The sequence below is a fragment of the Gopherus evgoodei genome, chromosome 4 (genome assembly GCF_007399415.2).
Source record: "Gopherus evgoodei ecotype Sinaloan lineage chromosome 4, rGopEvg1_v1.p, whole genome shotgun sequence".
NCBI lineage: Eukaryota > Metazoa > Chordata > Testudines > Testudinidae > Gopherus > Gopherus evgoodei.
The window spans coordinates 114,110,198-114,136,838 of NC_044325.1; the positions used below are offsets into that span (position 1 = coordinate 114,110,198).

At 38.3% G+C, this 26,641-nt stretch overlaps 1 protein-coding gene across 1 annotated transcript in view; it reads right to left on the minus strand.

Annotated features, from left to right (window-relative positions):
- Nucleotides 1-10,658, minus strand: part of MUC5AC (mucin 5AC, oligomeric mucus/gel-forming) — a 54,795-nt gene extending 44,137 nt beyond the window's left edge. Inside the window, exons 1-9 of the mRNA XM_030560640.1 lie at nt 10,561-10,658; nt 7,017-7,085; nt 5,063-5,137; nt 4,539-4,800; nt 3,466-3,580; nt 2,693-2,783; nt 2,154-2,263; nt 1,705-1,921; nt 1,213-1,338 (exon numbers count right to left, since the gene is read on the minus strand). Of these exons, the coding sequence (XP_030416500.1) occupies nt 1,213-1,338; nt 1,705-1,921; nt 2,154-2,263; nt 2,693-2,783; nt 3,466-3,580; nt 4,539-4,800; nt 5,063-5,137; nt 7,017-7,085; nt 10,561-10,633 (1,138 nt within the window). The 5' untranslated portion in view covers nt 10,634-10,658. The remainder of the gene's footprint in view (nt 1-1,212; nt 1,339-1,704; nt 1,922-2,153; nt 2,264-2,692; nt 2,784-3,465; nt 3,581-4,538; nt 4,801-5,062; nt 5,138-7,016; nt 7,086-10,560) is intronic.
- Nucleotides 10,659-26,641: the final 15,983 nt, after the last annotated feature.

Genomic DNA, 26,641 nt, shown 5'->3' on the forward strand with positions numbered 1-26,641 from the left:
GATGAGGAAATGAGGGAGCACCACATGTGGCTACACATGTAGCATGGGCTGAAGAGCAGGGATGGGAAATATGATGAAGATGATAAATTCATTCCAGTCAGCAAATATTCTCAGCACGAGAACTTAGTTTGCATGAAGATAGCAGGCAGTTACTGTACCTACCTGTACTTGTACCATATTAATGCCCATTTATCATGCATAATTCCTGAAAATGGCCTGATCTTACAAACTGCTGAGTGATCCCAACTCCCAGTGTTTACAGAGGGAGAGGAGGACAGGCAGCACTCCACAGGAAATATTCATCACCTTGCAGGATCAGGCTCAAAGTTGCTAATGTCAGGAAACATTTTTGTGGGCAGAAGGTGAGTAAATGTAATCTATTTATTGTGCACAGTGAGTAATGAAGCTGCCAAGCTTAGAGAGTTCCATCTGTAGTATGCTGTCATACTAATTTCAGTCACTTTGTGACACATCAGATGCATGTCCTGAATAAACCCCTGTCATAGAATCATAGAATATTAGGGTTGGAAGGGACCTTGAGATCATCTAGTCCAACCCCATGCTCAAAGCAGGGCCAATCCCCAAATGGCCCTCTCAGAGCTCTGCGGCAGTATGAAGCAATACAGCGAAACCAGACAGAGGAGCAGGAGACATGGATTCTGTGTGGGCCAAGGAGGGGTGAGGACTTTGCTCCCCATGCCTGTGGCAACAAAGCCCTGCCTGCACTTTGTGAGGAAACAGCCCTGCAGTGGGGTGTTCTCTGCTCTCCGATACCCATCTCTGATCGAGACTCTTTCTGCAGGCACTGGCCAATAGAATCAGATTAAACACAGCATCTGCGTCCACACCTTTCCTCTCCTATTTCCTGAGCCTTACGCTACCTGAGCCCCTGGAATTGTGCTGACACTCTCTCTGCTCAAAACGAGGACCACATAGACTCATGTCCCCAGAGGCCAGCACTACTGGGACTGGGACTGCATGAGAGCAGAGGGCTACCAGGATGTGCCAACTCTCCCAGCCTGGATCAAGGATGGTGTTTCCATTAACAGAGATAGAAACTATGTACCTGTCTCAAGGAAAGAACATGGAAGTTCCTGTAGCTGTGGAAAGAGCATTAAAAGCTATAATGTATCCTAGGAAAGCTGCTAAACCTGTACATGTAAATGCATTGGAGCTTTTGAATATGAAAAAAAGAGATTAATATAAACTTGCCTGGCGAGCAGACGCAGCCATCGGTACAGTGATCTTCACAGAGGGCTGACCTTTCAGGATTGGTGCAGGTGTTAGCACAGGGGGAGCCACATTCCTCGTGCTGCATGTTATAAGGGCATGTCTTGTCTGAAAGTAGAAAAATTGATAAAGAGTTCTTAATTTAATCCCCATGTACTTGCTTTTTTTTTTTATTTATTTAAACCTTAGAGAGGTGACATCTGTATCTGATGATGAATTCCTTAGGAGATGTGGTGATATCTGCAATTTTTTATTGAGTCCTCTGGGGAATACTGGCATCCCCAGTCACTGCAAAATGTTTAAAACTTTTAATTCCTGTAAGGCCCTGATGCACTCAGGTTGAAACTGGCTTTGTGAAAATTATGTTACATAGGCCCTTTGAAGGCTGTCCACACAGGAATAGATTTCACACTATTGGAATTTGTTGGTGACTAGTTGCAGGCATAGGAGAAAGCATTTTCTTGAGATACTTACTGCACAGTTCTTTAGTTCTCCAGTTCAGAGGTTGTCCACCAGCATGGGCGCACTGCCGGGAGTATTCAGCAAAGGTGTTACAGATGCAGAAATCACGCATAGACTCATCACAGCGGCACAAGTCTTGTACGCAAGAGTCAATATAGTCTTGAACGTCCACCAGTGCATTGCAGCTCACAAATGCTTCCCCAGTCAATACTGTCTGGCAGGTAGCACTCTAGAAGGGAAAATAGTGGTGTTAGAGCAGCAGAATTTACAAAATGCCAAGGCACTCATTTTTATTTAGATATTTTAAAATATTTTGTTCCAAAGACATCCCATTGTCTTCATTTTGTTTCATGTTGTGTTTTGCTACTCTTCCAAATTTCCCCCAGATTAATTCATTGATGTAAGAGGAGGGAGCAAAGATATTGAAATGAAAAACAAAATACTACAGAAAAGATCCTTACAAATTCATTAGAGCAGTTTGAAAGAGAAGAAGATGTAGGATCCTCGCATTGCTCTGTGGGTCCATCCATCTTCTGCATATTCCCAAACTGCACATCAGTCAGCTCGATGCCTGTAATAAGCAGTTTAAAAAAAATATTATGGCACTTTTACTGGCTTTGAAAATGCAGTGCTAATTTTATGCGGAGATTGGTGTTTCCATAACACTGACCCTTATGAAGTTGCCCACGGTAATCACCACGATAGCAAAAGGAAAGAGTGATGAAGAAAGTTTAAATAGCTGGCAAGTGTTTGGTGTTGAAATATTAAAAAAACCATGAAGTCACTTGTTACACTTTATACCCTATGCCTACTATAAAAGTGTTAAATCAAAGGACATAAAATAGTGCACATCAATATTAAACATCAGTGTACTTTAATATTAAACGTCAGTATAGTTTCACAACTTATATGTGGATCAGTGCCCCATTCTATGTGAAACAAATACTATTAAAGAAAAGAAAATCAAACCACAGTGCTTAATAATGTTGTTGTTACTTACTGTTTGATGTGAACTCATTGTAAATTGGAATGCCATTGAAGTCCCCACAAAGCCCACAGGTCTGATTGGCATATTTCTTATCCAGTTCCACCTAAAAAAATGGGGTAAATGAGTTACACACAGAGTTAAAATGTACAGTGTATTAGATATTAAGGATGGAATTCACCACCATCCAGAGGTTCACCACAAAGTCTGTGTACTACATACATCCCACTTAAGTTTTCAAAATCAGTGGTGCATAGACATGATACTGGCTCTCGACACAGGGTGAAATTAAACCTAAATCCATGCAGTAGTTTGATCAGACAGATTTTTTGCATTAGTTATGAGTGTTTGGGTGAACAATATGATGGATTAAACTAAGATTGGTCTTTTTTATAATAATTGATTTCTTATTGATAACCCTAGGACTTCAGGATGAGAGTTGTGACTACTTTGCTTCACTGCAGTCTCCTCCCCTAGTGGACTTCCCACTGCTGGAGTTCTGCACCATTGTTTATGCTACTGAATTCCACAGGGGCTGTGAACATCAAAGCAGTGGTGTATTTAGTAACTGAGGAAGATTAAATTTCACTACAAGGATCTATTAGTGGCTTGAGGAGAATGGTGATTGTAAACTGAGCTCTGAGAAAAAAAAGGAAATTGAAAGCATAATAGGGTAACACAATACAATGAAAATGGATAAAAATCCCAAATCACCTAATCTCTGGCTCATGAAAGCCAGAATAATTTAAAAATAAGTATTCTTTGCAACATCTGGAATGTACACTTACCAGAAGGCCATCCAGTTGGTTCCACATGAAGACCATGCCCATCTTGGCAGTGATTTTCAAATATTCGCTAATTCTCTCTATCAGAATTCCTGACTGGCTGAAAGGCAGCTGAATTCTGGAGAGAGATCAAAGTGCAATTAAAGTGGGAGTACAGAATTTGACATCCAGTCTTTGAGACATTTTTAATTCAACTGAATAAGGAACTGGCTAGTAATACACATTGCTAAATATGAACTGCACAAGTTTATAACAACCTGGAAACCTTCAGTGATGGGTTGGATAATCTCCTATGCAGTTGCTCTCCAAAGTGCTGTGGGGCCAGTGTTGTTTTCTGGTGCCATTCCTTTTCAGTACATCTATACATGATGTTTTAGTGTACAAAATGCTGGTCTGTCTGTTATATGATATAATTCAGAAAGTGCTATGCCTGTCTGTTGTTTAACAAGTGCACGTCAAGTGCTCTGCTGTTATTATTTTAAAGCCTTAAATAATATAGGACTAGCTTCTCTGGAGAGAATTTGTTCTTTTTTTGTTCTTTCTTCATAACTAAGACTAGCTCAGTTGAAATGGCAGAGCTGGAATTGCTGGACTTCCCCACATGCAGTCTTGAAGGAACAAGATGAAAGGCTTTCTAGTGTAGAACTGGAATTTACACTTGTGGCATCTTTCAGGAGGGAAGGCTCAGGAGTCTTGTTCTTTTGCTTATATGTACTGTGTCTTTCTTTCTTTCTTTTCTGATGCAGTGTCTGGCTTTTTGTATTCTTGATCTTGGATTTATTTAGGTATTTTGCTGTGTTTGTTTTTATTCTACCTTTATTTTATGGCACTTAGAGGCCTCTAAATTACAACAGTAGAGTGGGGTCTGGAATGCCCCTGAACTGCATGGCACATAGGTCAGGAGGTAATCTGTAAAGGTGGAATAAAGCTCAGCTCTGTACTCCCCTGTTTCAACTGCTGCTGCTGTTTTAGAGCAGCCTGTGGGAATGAGACTGAGATAGGCATCCTTTCAAACAGACCATTGGGGCAATATCAATGGTGCCAATTTCATCAGATAATAAGACATCTGAACTCACGGGTTGCCATTGACCACAATGGAGTCTGAGGTCAGTTCAATCACCATTCCGTCAAGCTTCAGGGTGATATGGCTGATCACAGGAGAGCTTTCCAGCACAGTGCGCCTGATCTGGATGTTGAAGTCCTCGTAGGCAGATTTGCAGTGGGATGCAAAGACATAGTTGCAGAGCCCAGGGAAGTGAAAGATGTCCCCATCAAAGGTCTTGAAGTGGAAGTTTCCCCAGGTGCTGCACACACGTCCATTGTGAGCAGGGTTGCCAGCTGTGGATTCAAAACAAGTTGTAGGGCTGTACTGAAAATTCCAATGTAAGTCCCTCTATTCACTCACTGTCTAATTCATTTACATATTTATCCATCTATCTAAACAATAAACCCATTCTCTGTTTTATCTTCTCATTTAGCTATTTATTTATTTGTGTATATAGCATTCATTCTGTTAACTTTTCCCTTTAGTCTATCCATCTCTTCACTTACCCTACAGTTCTGATCAATCTCTCAAAGACATGGCATTTGTTTAACTTACGCTTTATGGGCAGTGTTGTTCTCAGTGGTTGGATGATTGTCACTTCTTGTGGTTTAGTTACTGGTACAGAAAAATCTAAGAAAAAGAAATACAATTATCACTAATTCAAAAGGTTCAGTAAACAAATTGGCAAACACAGATATGGATCTCTTAGCCTCATTAGTGGTTAAAGGTTTTTACTGCAAGTAACGCTCACTGGAAAGTTTCCAATGGAGTCTATTAATGGCTTAATGCCACCGCATCAAATTTTGGCTTCCAATGTAAACTGTCATTAATAGCCTGATCCTGCCAACCCTTCCTCAAGTCAGTAGTCCTTTCTCACACAAGGAGCCCAACTGAATCTGACCCCACCTGCCCAGAGTGGGTATCCGCAAGCTGATACCAATTTAATCCTTCATCTACGATAGGAACTATACAAAAAACCTCAGGCAACACAATGGAGATTAAAGTTATTCACAACCTTGGCTCCCAACATATGTAAAAGTGGAAAACTGTAGGAGAGTTTCAATGGTTGGGGTTGAGAAACCACAGCAGAACTTGTTTAGATCTCATATTCTTTTCTTAGCTGGAAGTACATGTATACACACACACTCACATACAGCCAACTTCAGGCAGACAACAAATTCTTGCAGAATTCTGCAAATTCTTAATCATGAACCTAGTGCTTTTTCACACAAGGACTCCCATTTGCAGGATCTGGCCCTAAGTTTGCTGTGTTCATCCCCAGTATTTCTTCTTTGTTTCTAGTACTGAATGGATTTGAGGTTCAGAGAAGCTGCAGTGTAGTTTCTCAACACCAACTGCTGAATCCTCACCACAGTTTTCTACTTGCATGTATACTGGGAGGCAAAGGTCAAGAATGGTTTTAATGTCCCTTAAAACTCCTTCTGAGATTTTTTTAAAACTCCTGGAGTAAATGAAGGATGATATCTTTATTAATAAATTGATACATTTGAAAGCCAATGGGGACCTTTATGCTCCTGTAGCCTGATCTCGTGAATAACATGGCTCACATGGTATCACCCAGTGGTTGCTCTATCTAGACCAATGATTTGTGGTTGAAATAGAGCATCTCTTTTAGAAAGACAACTGGTCTTGATTTAAAGACTTCAAGGGATAGAGAGCCAACAATCTCCCTTGATCAGTTGTTACAATGGTTAGTTACACTCAAGTGTAATAGTGTTTGCCATATTTCCAGTTTGAATTTGCCTACCTTCAGTTTCCAGCTGTTGGGTTTGTCAAGGTTGCTAATTTCAGATTAGGTTATGGTTCAGATTTTCAGGCTGATTAGTTAAATTATAGTGTAATAAATTTACTGGAGAAAGGAACAAGGTACATTTTATTAGAATTTTTATACAACATCATTTTTGTTCTGACAGCAGTGTTATACCAACAGCCAATACACATCCCTTATTTTATTACATGTAACTAATATGTTCCAACAAGCAGCATCATATATTTTCTACACAAATCTTCACTATCTCTGGTGCACGTACTGCGATATTTTTCATTTTCTGCCTTTCGTGACTGATGCAGTTATCTCAATGGAATGAAAAAAGTACTTTTTCTTACTGATTATCAAATATCTTTGTGATACACATGTACACACACACACCTCATAAAATACACCTTGTAAATTTGCAGTATGTACCTATTACGTAATTATAGATTAGATAACAGTGTAGCTTCAGTGGGCTAGATCCTCAGCTGGTGCAAATCAGCATAGCCCCACTGACTTCAATGGCATTTCACAATTTACACCAGCTGACGATCTGGCCCTACAGTACCAATTCCAGGGAGCTGAACACTGTGTATAGGGAATTGTTCCTCTCCCTTTATTTAAAGGCATAGTACACTTTAATCATTCTATGTCCATTGCAATGAGTTTCTAAAACAACATTGACTGAATTTAGACTGACAAATAAATAAATAAAATAAAACAAAAACCACTTACAGTCTTGTCCCTGCTGGACATAATTATAGTCATCATAATTTGCTTGTTGGTCCTCATATTGTGCTTTGACTGGAGAAAAAAAAAGTTACTTTGGGGGATTGTGCTCATAAATTCTTCAGTAACACCTGCTTAAACAATACAATCTGCAAAAGTAGCATTCTTTTAGGCAGGGAAACTGCATGATAAGTGTGGTTTGTTATGCTGTGGCAAATACAAACACACACTCACACAGAGGCAAAGGCTGTGAGGGTGAAAATATTTTAAAAGATGAAAATGGAGAATTTTTCTCCTTAGTTACAGTTCAGATCAAAAAAGACCCCTAGATCTCTTGTGGCATGACGGCTGGTATGCTTTTTTTTTTTTTCCCCACAGAAGTTGTTATAGATAAGCCAGTGACAGTAGTATAGAGGGCCTGAACTGTGCAGTGACTCTAATGGACTTTGCTTGAGGTGCATAATCATTGCCACCCCCATTCACTCCCACATTCCCTACCCCATACATATCACAGACCCTTCTCCCCCAATTATTAATTTATCTAAAAAGCACACACATCTGAGACTGGGTTTGCAACCTATACATTTTCTCCTAGGTATCAGAACTGAGTAGGAGTTCTTAGTCTTCTGCCCTGAGACTGAACCGGAACGCATGTTCATTGGGAAAGGGTAATAGGAGGGCTAAAAGTCAGAGAGCTTTTTCCCTATGCTTCCCCGGAGCAACCTGCTAGCTGGTCACTTAATCTCCACCAAACTCTCACCCTCTCCTCCTCCAAATCCATTCTAAAAACATGGTCCTGTCTACCAACTATCAGGGTGGCTCCTTAGCAGTGTAAGTTGGTATAGCTCCATAGACTTAAAGGAGCTGGCCTGATTGGCCCTATCTGAGAACCTGACCCATATATCACTCCTTGAGCCATTTTTTTCTTTTGGTTATAACAAGGAAAATTCTAGCAAAATCACTGGGATTATACCAATGAAAACTGAGTGGAGAATGTCTCTCTTTCTTTGCTAGCCACACTGTACCCTCTCCGCCCTTCTAAACTATTTAGAGCAAAGGCTCCATTTGATTCTTTGTTTTTCTGCATTTGTACACTTGAACCATCTGCAAAGTCCTATTTACATCTTGGGTACTCTAGAAATAATAACAAATAACCAGAGAAGGGTATAGAGAAAACTGTTTTATAGTGGAAGAACCCTGTTTAGAGTGAGAGGTTCAACATATACGATGTGTTACTGGGACCAGAATTTGACCCATAATAGCTAGTTTACAACTTCAAACACCAGTAATAATAACTAACATACCCAGAAGCAATGTGGATAGAATTGAGGAGCTGACAGATTTATTTCAGATTATTGATTGTGCCTCCAACTTGATACTTGTTCAAAATAATAAAAACAATCCCAAAGATATTCCTTTCATTCCTTTCCACCATCATCTCAAAATATAAAGCTGCACTCAATCCCTGTTTAACAAAAAGCACTGCTTAATGAAAATGTAGAATACTGAGGGCACAATACTGAGAGTAGCTCTTGAGCAGACATGGGGAGCACCTGAGCTAAAGGCAGGCAGCATCCTGTATTCCCTGAGTGCAGAACGACTGCTAGCACCACCACTGAGGCTAGTCATCCCAAATGGGTGAGGCTGACATGGCCCCATCTGCACGAGCTGGATGACTGAGACTGGCCCTGGAGCAACACACTCTGCACCCTTTAAAAAGGATGTATCCTTTGATCCTACTGTGTGCCCTTCCCTAGCTTTCTAGCCCAGGGAATCATTCTGCTTCCCTCTCAATGCACATTCAGCACAATGTCTATTTCATGCCACATACCTATGCCCATTGTCAGTGGCTGGCAATGGCACAACTAATCCCTTGGTTTAATATGGTATAACAAGGTTTAATAAAGGTTAGTGTGGAACTGCATAGGAATTCGGAAGAAGTAAAATTATTCATTAGGATTTGTGCATCAGATCAGAAAACACTAGATACTAACATTTTATGAGTTCACCCATGGAATGAATTAACAAAGGTGAATAAAAGATTAAGCAGAATGTGAATATAAAACATCTTCTTAAATGATAGAAGGCTGGGTCTGTGCAATCTGGATCCTGGTTTCATAAAATGTATTAAAAATTATCCTTTGAAAGATAAACTTTGGACTAATTCCTTATGTCACCCTTACCCAAAAACTCAGTGATAATCATGGCTGACATGAATATCAATAGCAGCTTATTTTGCTGATGGGGTGACAGTTAAAAGTTAATGATAAAATCCTAAATACCTTTACTTAGGGCCCAATTCTGTTCCCCTTAAGATCAATGCAAAGACACCATTTGACTTCAACAGGAGTTGGATTGGGCCCTTAGGTTTTATATTAACCTTATGCAGGCAAACTGCCATTCAACCAAAATTCTTATGGCACTGGGTAGATTTTAAAAGTGGATCTAATAGGATGACATTTGGCAGGAATAGTGCCATTGCTTCATATATTTTTTTGCTCCATAAGAACCTTTGGTTACAGCTAGAATCTTGGCACCTGTGGTCTCTCATGCTACACTCTGTACTGGCTCTTTTTGTGTCATCTTTCTCATCACACCCTTTCCCTCCATCACAAGAGGCTTTTCAGCTAAGAGTATCTACAGTATTTAAGTCAAGTTTATATTTCAAATGAGTAATGTGCTCCTTCATCATTGTATGTTCTCTATAGCCTAAGCCTACTCTGTTATAGCTACATAAATTGATCACATTTGTTGTCATGTCTATAAAAACGGGCTTCATTTGTAGTTGGAAATTAGGTTTCTATATTAATATTCATAATCATAATATCATTATGAACTTGCCTGATTCAGATCACTCAAAAATTGAAAGCAAAAGAGAACTGGTGAGATTGGTATTTATCCAGCCGCAAAAACTCAGGGATATATTTCTCTAGGAAAGGTTTAACTTTAAGGAGTGGAGAGCACATTTTGTCTATTTTAGCTCTATTTTGTGACATATTAACAAACATAACATTTATACAAATTTTTTGACCAAGAGATGGAAGTGTGAACTGTCTTGAATTAATGAAGTGGAACAGCAGCAGAAAAGAAGAAGCTGTGAATTTAAGGTTTAATACCTAAAGGATTGCTATCACAGGGAGCCAATACCAGATATTATGTAAAGCTTGCAGTCTGTGTTATTAAGTTGCCATGTTTTTAACAGCCTGCCATGTTCACATTTGAAAAAAACAACAACTATTGAAACTGGTAAAAATGACCAGTGAGAATAATTATATGACTAAATTCTACTCTCAGTTATGCCAACACAACTCCGATGACCATGTTTTTTTCAATTCATCCAACTTCTTTTTCTGGGCTTGAGGGCAATATGAAATCAGTGAAGCAACATTAGAAAGGAGAGGAATAGGAAAAAACATGGAAATCTCATTTACAAATAAAATCTTATTAGTTGCACAAAGCAAAGAGAAACCACCGAAAAGTCTTTCCAACTGCAAAGCAAATTATAAGTTTTCCAAAGTAATAAAAATAAAAAGCAACTACAGCCTCCTACCTTTGTTCTGCATAAAGGTGATCACTAATATTGGTATCCATAGTGGTATTCGTACCCCCCAGCCTATGCCCATCTTGATTGGAGTTCGGTAGAAAGTACCGAACTATAGGCTTCTGAAGAGGCACTTGTCTTTATACAAGTCTTATATAGCAACAGAATAGGCTTTGGCACAGTTCCCAGATAGTTTCACAAGGTTCTAAAAAGGTGGAGCTTCAGGGATTTTACCTTTCCTCTGCAGGTGCATAGGTAAACAAAGGATGCTCTAACTTCCTTACAAGCTGGCCAAGTGTATTTGCATTCTGGGAGGAGTGCTATTTTCTAAAAGACTTTTCTACTGAAGGAATTCCAAGTGAGCAGCAATGAGGAACAGTTATGCTCTATCTTACTGTCTCCAGATATTACAGATTTTGCAATAAATATAATTCAGGAATGACTTTTGTGGGGTCGAGGATGGGATTTGGAATCAGAGAGAGGCAGTTTTTTTATGATCCTGATTATAGCAGGTGGTTTCAGTCTAATTTTTCCAGTGAGCAAAACACTAACTCCTTCTGATCCAAGCTAAGTGATAAAACTTTTCATGTTTGGGACCCTCGTCTTTTAAGAAGAGATTTTGTGCCTTGGTATATAAATATTCTGCTTCTGAAGATGAAGAGACCAAGATCACTGAAGGCCAACAGTTATCCACATGCCAGGCACAGTACAGGAATATGCAGTGAAGCTCTTCAGTACTGGATAGTCAAAAACTGATACCCTCCATAGAAGGAATTCTTATCCTCAGAGGTGCTTCAGTCACAGTGTTGGATCAAATCTGTATCCCTTCTAAAGGCTTCTCTACACAGGAAATCATTCTGGAATAGCTATTCTTTATTAACTCTGTATTGATGCTCTTGTTCCAGAATAACTGTTTAGTTTAATAGTTTAATGTTGGAAATGGATTAACTTTTAAATTAGCAACCTATCTTATTCTGGACTAATTTTAATGTGTAGATAAGACCTAAGTAAACATAATTAATTGAACAGATATATTTAGATATATGTCTATCCATACTGAACATATATATTTCTCTTGCCCCAGATAAAAGACAGTATATTCTATATAATTTGATGTACATTTCCTTGTTGCACAAAATAAATGTTTTATTAACAATTAATTTAAGAAGGTTCCATTATATTGGGAACAATGTGAATGTGAACAAGGAGTTTTTGTAAATAGGTCAGTGCATTTATTTAAAGGTCTATTACTTTTCCAAGTTGTCTTTTTATTGTAGTTTACCTTTCAACAGGTCTAGTATTGTCATAGGTATCCTTTCTAGTGGGCTCTGTTTATGTTTGGTGAATTAGTTTCAGCAGTTTGGGGACAAAGGTAAAAGGCTCATATTTTATCCATTTCCAAGGTGATAGAAGGGAAGTGAGACACTGCTTTTCCAGCACACTTTTAAAGTTCAAATGGTTTATTGGTGTTATAATAAATGGACAACAGGTAAATAAACAAAGTCTAGTGAAGAAAACAACAGGTCAAATTCTGCCATGAATTACACTCTGTGAAATTCTACTCGGTGGGAGTTATAAATCAGTATAACATTTGGCCCCAAATCAATGGGTGACAAAAATGACTAAAGATATTTTCAGACAGCAATTGTACAGCCAAAAATCTCAGTAAGTGTCATATTACATACACTGTTGAACAGTTACTCAATTGCTTTGCTTAGCTCCAGGGTGAGTCAGGATTTCATGTTCTGGCTCTGTAACTTTCCATATCTTTGTACTATACCATATTAAATATATACTGCAGTTGAGACTAGTGAGACAATTTATTCATGACGAATTAAATCACCAGTATGATCAGCTCATCTCTCTAACGCTCTACCTTCCAATCATCTATTAACTTGGAATCTTTCTGGAGAGTGTTGAAGGAAGAAATGTGGAAATTGAAATTCACACACATTTGGTGGAATTTTACATAGGTATCCAGACTTGTCTAATTGTTGGATATTATAACTCATTGCATAACCTAACTTCATGAGCAAAAGTGTTCATTTATTAGAATGATAAGAACAGCAATTATCTGGATAATTGTAGATAAAGATTTAAGTAGGTAACCAAAAAACAAAACAAAAACAAAACAAAAACCTTATACTTCCTCCAGCTGTAACCTAGAAGAACATTTAGCATAGAATAATCTACTGAATCTTTTTTATCATTTACCCCAGGGGTAGGCAACCTATGGCACATGTGCCGAAGGTGGCACGCGAGCTGATTTTCAGTGGCACTCACACTGCCCGGGTCCTGGCCACCAGTCCAGGGGGCTCTGCATTTTAATTTAATTTTAAACGAAGCTTCTTAAACATTTTAAAAACCTTATTTACTTTACATACAACAATAGTTTAGTTAGATATTATAGACATAGAAAGAGACCTTCTAAAAATGTTAAAATGTATTACTGGCACGCAGAACCTTAAATTAGAGTAAATAAATGAAGACTTGGCACACCACTTCTGAAAGGCTGCCGATCCCTGATTTACACTATACTGTCCTGCCCGGTCCTGTTCCTATTATATTCAATGGGCGGTTTGCCATTGACTTTAATGGAACCAGGACTGAGTTTGTCACTGCACTTCGGTCATATGACTATTCAATCCCTAGTTATTCTATCCATTGAAGATTCGAAGATAAAAAAAGATAAGTGGTCAGTTGCTACTAATTTTTCATTCATTAGCATTACAGATATTGCTCACTTAGTTTTATAGCCTGATGACAAAGTAATTTGATCTACCAGCCCCAAATAAGGCCTGCGCCAAATTATCCAGGTCAACCACCAGTGATATTTTATAACCATTGTCATCTGAATTTCCTACATAAAGCTAAAATAAACAAAAATGGGATATGGATCTTGTTTGTATTATACCATATATCTGTCAAGTATGGTGCCATTGATCCATTCTGTTATCTGTCAATGGCTGTATAAAACTGATGGGATTCAAACCCAAACAACTATAATACCTAAAATTTGAAGTCCAATCCCACACATAAATATTTTTCCCCATTAGACTGCAAGCTTTAATGTTTATAAAGTTCTTTGAGATCCTTAGACAGGGACTGCTACCAGAATATAAAATATTATCATCAGAATGTCAAGATAGCAGCTTCCTCTTTGATCACTAATTATTATTTTTTATTATATTTTAAGCTTTACAAATATTGTAACTAGATGTAGTGACTCTAAAATCTTTTACATCACATTGCAATTTTACTTTAGGAAGGAATTTGGCCATAGACCAGTCCTAATGTCCCTAAACCAGGAAATACCATTTACTCAGGCTTAGTAAACAGCCCACATTTTTTAAAACTTTGCATTTTAGATACACCCACACTCTTGTAATAACACTATTACTTTTTTTAGACTCCTGGGAAAGATTTGAAATTTTATTACTGGCACTAACCTGGTCAAGTGGATCTTGGAATTAGCACAATAATGTGAGATTACTATAAATTCCCAATGTAACCCTGCACTTGTGTCTAAGTGCACTACAAACTGGAATGAGTTTTTTTCCACCTTATTAAAACATTCCTAGTTGAATCCGCATTGTTTTAGCCCATACATTACTTGCACCTTTCCTTTCCTGCAGGTCCAGTACCAGATTTCTCTTAGGGTATATCTACGCTACAGTCTGAGGGTGAGATTGCAGCTCAGGTAGACATACCCATGCTAGCTCTCCCCTCACTGGCTTGGCTAAAATGGCAGTATATGTGCAACGGCATGGACTTCAGCTCAGGCTGTACAAGCATGCCGGGGACCATAAGAACCTATTTGCATTACTAACACGGCCTTTTTGTGCATGCTAGTGCAGGTAAAGCTAGCATTGGTATGTCTACCCAAGCTGCACACACCTCAGATTGAAGTGTAAAAATAACCTCTGTCATTCCCAGAAATCTTGCATGCAAAAAACATGACTTTCCTCTCTGCTGATTAGTTGCTTGCTCCAACCCCCTCCCTCACATTCTCTTCACTTCAGCCTCACTCCACCTGCCTTCCATGCTTCTCTGTATTCTCCCTGTGATGCTTCCCTGGGGATACCCACGAGTGTGAGGCACCTGACTACCACTCATCACACTTGTCTTTCCCATCTTTCCTCCCCAATGCCTTTTACATTTTGCCCTGTAATGCTCTCCCTACCTTGGTTTTTTCTTTTGTTTAATCCATTTCTGTCTTCCCTCCTCCTCCACCCCTCTCCTATAGTATGTTAAATAAGTCTGACAAATACAGATAAAATAAACAAAATCTCATCCAAAATTATCTATCTATCTATCTATCTATCTATCTATCTATCTATCTATCTATCTATCTATCTATCTATCTATCTATCTATCTATCTATCAGGGCTGTTGATTAATCTCAGTTAACTCACACAATTCAAAGAAATTAATCACAATTAAAAAAATTAATCGTGACTAATCACAGTTTTAATCTCACTTTAAACAATAGAATGCCAATCAAAATGTATTAAATATTTTGGATGTTTTTCTACATTTTCATATATATTGCTGTAATTGAAATCAAAGTGTATATATATATATTTATTACAAATATTTGCACTATAAAAATGATAAAAAAAATAATATTTTTCAATTCACCTCATACAAGTACTATAGTGCAATCTCTGTGTTGTGAAAGTGCAACTTACAGACGTACTTTTTTTTTGTTACATAACTGCTCTCAAAAAAAAATAATGTAAAACTTTAGAGCCTACAAGTCCACTCAGTCCTATTTTAGTACTTGTATTAGGTGAATTGAAAAATACTATCTCTTTTTTTTTACAGTGCAAATACTTGTAATCAAAAATAAATATAAAGTGAGCATTGTTCACTTTGTATTCTATGTTGTAACTGAAATCAATATATTTGAAAATGTAGAAAACAGCCAAAATATTGAAATAAATGGTATTCTATTATTAACAGTGCAATTAATCACATGAGTAATTGAAATTAATTATTTTAATTGCTTGATGGCCCTACTAATTATATATTCCCCCAAATAGTGATATACCATATTGCTGCCATCTGTCACCGCAGGTATTAGTCTTCTTCTCAGAGCCTAGCAATAGAGCTGGTGCCCTGTGTGAGAGCACACTGTGGAACCTAATAAAAGGTCAAAGCCAAGAGATTTTTTTCAGGGGATTTTGACAAGCAAAATGAAAGCATCTTGTTCAAAGAGAAAATGTTAATAGAAGTTCCTCCTTCTTGCTGTGTTGGTAGAAAAACATAGAAAGCCCAAAGGTAATGGGTAGCAGCTACACCTCTCCCCCTATATAACATGACCCGATATAACATGAATTTGGATATAATGTGGTAAAGCAGTGCTCCGGGGGAGGGTGGAGCTGCGCACTCTGGTGAATCAAAACAAGTTTGATATAACGTGGTTTCACCTATAATGCAGTAAGATTTTTTGGCTCCCGAGGACAGCGTTTTATTGGGGTAGAGGTGTATTTTAAAATGAAGAGGAAAGAAATAGGGAGACAAAGAAGCATCATTCTGTAAGTGCCAGTTTCACCTTAAATCCTATTTATTAACTTGTTCCACAAGTCCATAGCACTGCCCAGAATATCTGCCACACAGCATGCTGCAGGCCTACCCTCAACATGTCCCCTATTCTATGGCTTGCAAGGAGGTCCTTGGAAGGCAGCCTTCTGGGTGTCTCCCACAGTAGCTGTCTGTCTGCCTGTCTAAGATGGTCCATATATATTTTCTGTAAAAAAAAATTGAAAGGAAACTAAACATTTTCATTTTGTTCAAATTTATTTACAGACCAAACAAAAAATGAAATATTTTCAGTTTTTATTTCCCCCAATATCTCTCCAATGGAAGATGGAGGAAACAGGAGGTGGGGGGAATGAAAAATGAAAATGTTCTATTTTTTTCACGAGAAAATGGCAATTTTTGACCCAAACAAACATTTTCTGAGAAAAAATTCATTGTTGTTGAATAAACATTTTTTCATTAAAAAATGTGTCAGCTAACAGTTTTTTTGCCACCTCTAGTATCTGTCTATCCCACCTTTACCACCATGCTATCTGGATGCCTCCATGATAGCGGAACACATAGGCAGACGAGTAAACGCATGTACTCTTGTCTATTTTGTAAACACAGGTGCTGCAATGGCAGGATACACACGTGCATATCAAAGAGCAAGAGCGGGTCCTTAGAGGTAATTGGTAAATATTCATAAGCACACAGAAGTGCATTGTATTTGTAGGTACATGGCTAAATTGTTATAGGAATATGAAAGGGCAGTAGGTTGTGTATGCACAGATACCCAGAGGGGCTTGTTAGTGATGGGCAATCCTCAACAGTTTTGGAGGTTCTGTGGAGAGTAAAGAAGTATCTAAAAGCTGGGATACTTTGCTAAACGTTATTCTAATCCACAGTTTTTTAAATCCTGTATATACTAATCTATTTCCAAAGGGGTCAAGATTAAACCCCTCCTTCCCTGCTTTGAGGAAATTTCCTACCTGTGAGGAAACTACAGTACTTTCCTCTCCTGACAGTTTCTTCTGAAGGACGAAGCCTTCCTTTCTCATTCTGAGTAGTGCCTGTTTGTGGTACAAAAAGAAAAGACCCAGGGCCATCTTTTCATTCATTCTGGGTAGCCACTGTGCTTCCCACCTCCTATCACTATGGCAGAGTAATTTCAGACACCTCTCTTTCAATCTCCACTTGTGGAGATTATACAGGTTCCCTGGGACAATACAGTGGGGAGTCTTTGAGTACAGAAGATTGGTTAAGCAATACTTGGGGCCACACAGAGGGACTGCTGTGGCACTGGGCACCAATGCACAATTTAGGAATGGTAAAGTCTTGGGCATTTCATAGAGGAAGCTTCAGGATTGCAGGTGGTCATCAGGGCTAGAATGTAGGGTCGTGGAGATAGTGGGAGGCAACAGCACCATGAAAGGTCGATTCAGGGCTCATTACAATAAAACCTCTTTCTCCATCGCTAATGTATGGTAAGGATACATGGTGGTGCATGGTACTTGTGCACAGAAACAGGGCATGCTGGTTGGACAGAACTCCAATTATTTGCGAAGGGTTTATATTAGTTTTTCTTCCCACAATGCCTTGCAAATATACCCATTAGTGTAAAGCATTAGCCCCCTGGCCTTATCGCAAAAGTGCTCTCCAAGTGTAAATGTAATCTGACAAATGTAGATAAAGGAAGCTAGAAACTGAAGAGTGTCACAGAAAAATGCTGCATATAATTAAACAGTTTGAGAAATGTATTGAATTTTTAGGTGTGGTTGTGAGCGTTAATGGGGTCCCCCTTTGTCAATTCTATTCAAATATTAGCATTTATTATAATAAGTAAAGGCATTGTACTGCTCTAGCATGCTCTTTAAGGGCAATCGGACCTACTGCACTGGGTGGGTGAAATGGCAGTTTTTCATAAAGTTTTTGGTTTGTTTTACTGCACTTAGCTATTCAGTTTATAGAAAAGTACAATAAGGTGATACAGTATTGATAAGAAATATCCTTTGCATTCAGATTTAGCTTTATATTCTTCTCCCTCTTTTAATTGTAGGAACAGAAGGAGAAAATAACAATTGTACAAAGGCAAGTCTCTATTCTAGTGACTTCTTTTCTAGAGTCCTGATGCTGTTATTGTGCTTTTGCATTACCAATTTATAACCAGAATCCTACCTTCACACTTGAACCTCAGGGAACAGCAGTGATATCTATTTCATACACACTTTTGAAATCCTCTCAACAAAGCTGATTTAGGAGACAGTAATTATAAATGTTCCAGTAGTCTTAGAACTGGAAGACAAAGTTCAAGACAAATGTAGACCTGGAAGTCTGTATTGTTGTTCTTCCATTTCATTCGACAACTGGATGAAGGTTCTGAAGAGCAGTGCAGCACAGTGGCCTCTCATTTTTACGCCTTATCTCCAGTGCCCAGAAAGAGTATTTTAGTGAAAGAGAGCTAACCGAAGAGTCCTCTGATAGAAGTGACAGGAAAATCTCAGAATTGCATTGAATGAGACAACAGTTAGACTGCAAAAGATGTAAAAGAAACTAAAATAAAAGAAGAAATGTAGAAGCAAAGATTCCACGTTGAGACAATATCAGTTTAATCTTGAAAATCTTCTGGTCAGTTTTCTTTATATTTTAATCTATTTCAAGGGGTGTTGAATGGCTGTGGAAAGTGGTAGTGACCTCTGTTGGTCACTGGCCTGAATCTGTACTAAGGGCCAATCCTGCAAGCTCATATGAGTAACAGTGAAGGTCAATAGCTGTTCATGCGGGTTAAGTTACTCATGAGTGTAAATTTATAGAACTGAGGTCCAACTCAGCTTGAAAGTTGTTACAATCGATTAGTTGTTTGATAGTCTATGTGAATTTGAGTTGTCGAAAGTCTCAGCAAAGAAAACAAAGAATAAATGGACCTGGAGAAAGAACTAATTACTACCTCATTCTAGATCAGAGTTGAGGCTCATTAGCACAACTGATTGTGATGTGGTTATTCTGTGGATAAACATGGGACTTCAGTTTTTAGTGATGCCAATCTAATACCACTCATTAGAAATAGCTTCTCTTTTTGATTTTATCATGACACAGCTGTTAAACTGTTTTCAGCATGCTAACGCCCTTATGATTACATGGGTTCAGAAATGAATGTCTTTTAATGCACCCAATTCCCCTCCGGGTCTCCTTGGTTCCTCTTTTAGTCCAGTGGAGAAAAATAAGATACCTACAGTGGTGGCTGCATGAAAGGTCTGGGTTATCTCAGTTAAGAGATACCAATTTCATCCTCTCCATCATGTAAAAACACCTATATGGAGCAACCCAGCCTTGCAAATAGGGAACAAATCTATAATTTGGAAGAACTGACTGAGCAGGACTGACCAAGCAGGATTTTCCAATTAGTCCATGATGAGGGCTTTGTCCCATTTCTCACGATAAAGCAGCACTGCCACCATCAGCAGAGTGGCAGTACTTACAGTTAAAACACTGGCAAACATAATAATTTGGTCCAGACATGCTAGGACTGTCAGATGCCCCAGAATTGCTTGCTAGTAACTTTAAAAATGCTTCATAAATTCCCCAGGCTCATGTCCACTAAGTACACTTTGTTACTGAAGAGGAACTCCATTAGTCTGGGGGAAAGGGATTTATCAGTCCTTAAAAGAATCCCAATGGCAGAGCATATTACATAATGTTAAAAATATCTTTGTGGATCTCAGGCTCCACTTGTCAGAAAATTTGATTCAGAATGTACTGAATGCCACAAAGGTTGCAAAAGATATAGGCCGTATCCTCTGATGTTTGCCGGAGCTGTAATAAAGAAAAACAGACCTTGAGATACATGTTATGGGAAAGTCCAACAGCTAAACAGCTGTGGAAGGAGATAGACACAAGAGTTAAAATGGTGTTTATGGGTGAAATCCAAGTCCCATTTAAATCAATGGGAGTTTTGCCATTAATTTCACTGGAGCCAGGATTTCACTAGGTTTAGACCCAACAGTTCAATATAGAAAAGCAAATAATATTTATTTCGATCTTCCTCAAGGTAATTTAAAAAAAAAAGGAATCTGGATCTTTTCAGCAGCTAAACATGGAAAACCTGCTCATGATGGAGTTGGGGTTTTCATTAATGACCAACAGATTACATGGTAAATTAGAAGAAAGATTTTCTTAAGGACGGGGATCTCGCGCTTGTTGAGACTTACGCAAGTGGGAAAGATGTATGTGTTCCTAATGCAAAGTTAATGCCCATGTATCCCAGAGCTGATTCTGCAGTCATTACTCATGTATGCAAACCTTCTTCATGCAAATAATACCACTGACATCAATGAACCTAATTAGGTAAAAAAGGATTTCTCATGAGAGCAAGGATTCTGGACCCTAGATTGTTAGTTATCTCATACTTTAGTTTTGAATATAATCCTGTAATATACGTAATAATTGGTTTGCTTGTTTTATTAAGGTATGCTAGGAGCATTCCATCTTGGAATGCTAAAGTATGATATAAAACAAAAATGTTGTCAGACTTGAGCAACTCGATTTGTACTTTATGAATCATCTAATACGTCAGTGAGCAAAATTTCTATTGATTACTTTTATGGCCATTTTCCTGTTTTATTGACCTGTGTTCTTAATAATGACTTATTCAGTATTTGTATATTATATAATATAATTTTTATTGAAAATCCCTCCATTGAGTCGGAATGACTGCAGAAGTTTTGGATGCAGTAGAAGTTTATTCTAGTCTATTCTATTCTCCTCAACACCTAGACTTAAAGTTGAACATTTAGTAGTAGAGGAAGGAGGCCTGGAACATTTGTGATTGTTACTGACATTATATGAGCTTGCTGAACAGATCTTCAAGATCTGCAGTAAGTATACGGCAATGACTTTTTTCTATCTTGTACATCAAGAAAATTGTTGATTAAGTTCTGATTGCAGAATCTTCATAGCTGGCAATAAATGGGCAAGAAAGAACCCAATTTGACATTCAGATTACTGACTAAGCTTTGGGTTGCTATCAGTTAGAAAAAAATATATTGTACTTGTAAACTGCTCAGAATCTATCTAGAAATCAAACTATTGAAACTATGGTCAATGTGATTTTTTATAGTTACTTTTCATAGTAGAACCACACTTTATTTATTTATTTTCTATTTAGATAGATTTATTATTTACATTTTTGCCTCTTGATTGTCAATATCTGGTTTGCTTTAATCCAGTACTTCAGTATGGCTATTATAGACACAGTGTTAAATTGAAGCAATGCTAGTCATATTTTAGCATCCTGACATATGGGCCCTATGCTATGTTGTCTCAAGGCCTATTTGGTGGATAGTTAGCTGTAGCATGTGATTTTGAAAGGTGGCCACTTATAATGCTGCAGATCAGAAGAGTCATGATACCATTCATGTCATATTACAAAAAACCCTGATCTCCCACTGAGTTCATTAGTTGATATGTTTTTATTACACTTTAATCAGCTTTTTAAGGAATTTATTTATTTTAACTTGCTCATGCCATTCCATTTTATTTAGTACTTTGTTCTTCATTTCAAATTTAAAGTATCTAATCAGAATGGAGTAGAGTGGAAGAGTTACCTCTTGTGTCTTGCTTACATCATTCCCCAGTGCACTCCCCAGGTGGAGAGATTAAGTACGGTAATATCACGTGACAGGTGTCTAAATCAGGCCTTTGAGGATAGATGAGAGGCCTATGGAGAGCTGGAAGGCAGAGGGAAGATGAGGCTGTGAGCCCTCTCCAAAGGGAGAAGGAATATTCCAGGAAGCCCTGGGAGTTTCTGCTGAGATAAAGAGCAGGGATTGAGAAGACTGGGATTGAAGAGGAACTTTAGGATTGGCAGAAGACCCCAGAGTTGAATACATGAACTTTGTCTTTGGTGATGAATGTTATTCAGGACTCTGAGAGACTCAGACAAAGGGGCAAGTCTCTAACAGGAGTTTTATTCCTGTTTGATTATGGGACAGAGCTTTTGTGGGGTTATAGAGGAGTCCAGGAGAGGAAATGGAGGCAGTGGCAAATATGAACTCAGACTTTGGTAAGGCGGAGCATGACAATTAAAAAAAGTAACCTTCCAAATGTATGTAAAACAATTCAGTGATATCTACTTGATTTGCAAAAAACCTGAAAAAATATTTCAGAGAAAAATATAAATAGATCTCATTCATCTCAATGAAATGGTAACTATGAAACCTAATAATGACATTTAAAAGAAAATACTGCTTCACTGGTAATTGATATTTTTGATCAAAATAATGTGGGTAGTAGAAATTGACTCTAAAGATTCACTCAAAGGCAGTTTACAGCTATGGGTAAAATGAATCATGAACTTGTACCTAGCATTTGTGCTACTCCTGCTCTTGTTTTAGATTGAGAAGAAAACAGAAGAGTGACATCCCCTTCATCACCTCTCCAGACTCTATGGAAATCCTAAATCACACTTCATTTGTGTTTGGCCTGGTTTTCACCCTGATGGCTGAGATTTTGCCTGGGAAAAGGAGTATAGTTGAGAACTACATAATTGGTCTCTGTGAGAAGATGACTTTCTTGGAAATTGGAAATGAAGTACAGCATTTCTATTGTGCACCAGCAGGCCATGTGCGAGAAGGTTATCTCATTTTAATATTGACAAAAAGGGTTGTCTTTGATTGTTGTCCTTATCAATTCAATAACTTCCTTGATAGAGACAAAGGTGCCTTAAAGTGCACCATTGCCTTTGCCTCATTTGCAAAGACTAGCAGAGGCATTGATTTGTGCTATGACTCCCAGAAGAAGTAGAAAAGTTTACAGTACATTTCATAGTAGATGCTTAGATCCCAGACTTTCTGAGACCAGTGCAGCTCAGAAAATTAACTACCTCCTTGTTCTGTTCCTGACCAGCATGGGAGAGAACCAGGAAACGTAAATTTTCTTTTACAGTGTGGGTCCTAGTGATTTGGAACACCTTTGTATGCTCATTCGTTCTCTGAATCATTCAGACAAATAGATGGGAAATGCTTTCTTTCAAGTTTTGGATTGAATCCAATGCATCTGGAAGCTTGGTTCTACACTGGTGTAAATTTGGAGCAAATCCTTTGAAGTCAGTGAAGAAAAGCTAATAAAGCTGTTAATACAGTCCCACATGACCAGGAAATGTGGTCTAGATGAAATTATTACAAGGTGGGTGCAAAACTGACTGAAGGATTCTAGTCAAAGAGCAGTTATCCTTTCACTCTCAAACTGGGGGGACTTATCTAATGAGGTCATCCAGTGGTCTTTCCTGTATCTGGTACTATTCAGTATTTTCGTTAATGACTTGGATAGTAAGGTGGAGAGTATGCTTATAAAATCTGTGGATGACACCAACCTGGAAGGGGCGGTAAGCATTCGAGAGGACAGGATTAGAATTCAAAACAATTGCACCAATCAGATAATTGTCTGAAATCAACATGATGAAATGCAATAAAGACAAGTGTCAAGTACTCCACTTAGGAAGGAAAATTCAAGTGCACAACTACAAAATGGGGAATAACTAGCTCAATGGTAATACTGCTAAAAAGAATCTTGGGGTTATAATGGATCACAAACTGAATGAGTCAACAGTGAGATGAACTGACAAAAAAGGCTCATATCATTCTGCAGTGCATCAACAGGAGTGTTGTATGTAATACATAGGAGGTAATTGTCACACTCTGTTCAGCGCTGGTGAAGTCTTAACTGGAGTACTTTGTCAAGCTCTGGGCACCACACTTTCAGAAAGATGTGGGTAAATTGGAGGTAATCCAGAGCAGAGCAATAAACATGATAAAAGTTTTAGAAAACCTGGCCTATGAGGAAAGGTTAAAAAAACTGGTCATGTTTACTTCTGAGAAAAGAAAACTGAGGGGGGAACCTGAGAATAGCCTTTCAATATGTTAAGGGCTGTTATAAAGAGGACAGTGATCAATTGTTCTCCATATCCACTGAAGGTAGGACTAGAAGCAATGGGCTTAATCTGCAGCAAGGGAGATTTAGGTTAAAACTTTCTAACTCTAAAGGTAGTTAAGCACTAGAATAGGCTTCTAACGGAGGTTGTGGAATCCCCATCACTGGAGCTTTTTAAGAATGGGTTGGACAAACACCTGTCAAGGATGATCTAGGTATATTTGGTCTTGCCTCAGTTCAGGAGGCTGGACTAGCTGGCCTCTCAAGGTTCCTTCCAGTGTATGTTTCCATGATTTAGTTTAATTTAGTATGTTTAGTTTAGTTTAGTATGTTTCTAGCACATTTAGAAAAATCTCATACTTAAAGATGTGAATGAAGAAATTTTATCAGCTAATGCTGCAGTCAGATACCATTTTCAGAAGCAGTATACTAGTAACTGTACTTCTTGAGGGCCTGATCCTACTTCCATTGAAGTCAACAAGATCAGGAACAGACCTCAAATAAATGCAGTGGGAACTGCAACATTATGGAAAGACTTGATCTTTTTTTGGTGGTGGTGGGGACTATAAATGAATCATCCTTCTCACAGAGAATTGCATTTCACTGCATTTACAGACACTATCTCACAGTGGATGTATTTGTTAGCGTAGGTAAGGTGGGGGTAAACCTACCCATGAACATAAGAATGGCCATACTGGTCAGACCAATGGTCTGTCTAGCCCAGTATTCTGTTTTACAACAGTGGCCAATGCCAGTTGCTTCAGAGGGAATGAACAGAATAGGGATTGTGATCCATCCCCTGTCGTTCATTCCCGGCTTCTGGCAAACAGAGGTTAGGGACACTCAGAGAATGGGGTTGCATCCCTGACCATCTTGGCTAATAGCCATTGATGGGCCTATCCTCCAGGAACTGTCTTAGTTCTTTTTTGGCCTTCTCCCCTGGCAATAAGTTACACAGATTGACTGTGCGAAGAAGGACTTCCTTTTGTTTGTTTTAAACCTACTGTAAATTATTGAGTGACCCCTAGTTCTTGTGTTATGTGAAGAAGTAAATAGCTCTTTCTTATTCACTTTGTCCACACCAGTCACAATTTTATAGACCTCTATCATATCCCCTCTTAGTTATCTTTTTTGCAAGCTGAAAAGTCCCAGTCTTCTTAATCTCTCCTCATACCGAAGATTTTCCACACCCTTAAACATTTGTGTTGCCCTTCTCTGTACCTTTTCCAAGTCTAATAAATCTTTTTAGAGCTGAAGTGACCAGAACTGCACACAGTATTCAAGGTGTGGGCATACCATAGATTTATATAATTGCCTAATGATCTTTTGTGTCTTATTATCTATCTCTTTCCTAATGGTTTCTAACATTGTTCGCTTTTTTGACTGCCACTGCACATTGAGTAGATGTGTTCAGAGAACTATCTACAATGACTCCAAGGTTTTTCTTGAGTGGTAACAGCTAATTTAGACCCCATCATTTTGTATATATACTTAAGATTACGTTTTCCAATGTTCATTACTTTGCATTTATCAACATAGAATTTAATCTGCTATCTTGTTGCCCAGTCACCTAATTTTGTCAGACCCCTTTATAACTCTTCTCAATCTGTTTTGGATTTAACTATTTTAAGTAATTTTGTATCATCTGCAATTTTTGCCACCTCACTGTTTATCCCTTTTTCCAGATGATTTATAAATATGTTGTACAGCATTAGTCCCAGTACAGAGCCCTGGGGGACCCTGCTATTTACCTTTGTCCATTCTGAAAACTGACTATTTATTCTCACTCTTTGCTTCCTGTCTTTTAACCAGTTACTGCTCCATGAGAGGGCCTTCCCTCTTATCCCATGACTGCTTACTTTGCTTTGAGGGACCTTGTCAAAGGCTTTCTGAAAGTCCATGTACACTATATCCAACAGATTACCCTTTGTTGACCCCCTCAAAGAATTCTAAAAATTGGCGAGGCGTGATTCCCTGATCTTAGCAATAATATTAGCACCCAATCCTGTAACCCTTACTGACCACAATGGAGCTATGCTGTTTTAAGACAGCTGAGGATCTGGACAACAATTTAAAGTAAGAGCCGCAGCTGACTCAGCCCTTTGGAAACAACACTTTGCATTTAGGTTGGATGCTTGTTTAATGGGTTGTATCAGCCAGCCCTGTTATAATTATTGCATTTTCAAAAGCTTTAAATTACTTTATTGTTCTTGTGATCTAATTACTGCTCTGTCCAAAGGGAAAAACAGCAAAATTCTTTGTACACATTATACTCAGAACTTCCATCAGGCCAGAGCCTCAGCTGGTGTAAACTGGTACAGCTCAACTGGCATATGTACATGTATTTATGTTGATTAACCCAACTGAAGAAATGGCTCATGTTGTAAGTGGTCAATTGCTATTTATTTCCAGGGGCTCTGAGCTAGATTTGCAAATGTTCCCAGATATTGGTGAAGTAAATTCTGCAGGTTTTTCTTCATGTGACATAATAATGGGCCAGATCCTTAGATGATGCAAAACACGGGGTGCTCCATTGACCTCAATACAACTATGGATTTCTAGCAGCAATGGATCTGGCTCATAAAGTTTTCTGATATTAAATTAAACGTTATCTACTCAATGATTTCTTTGCTGATATCTA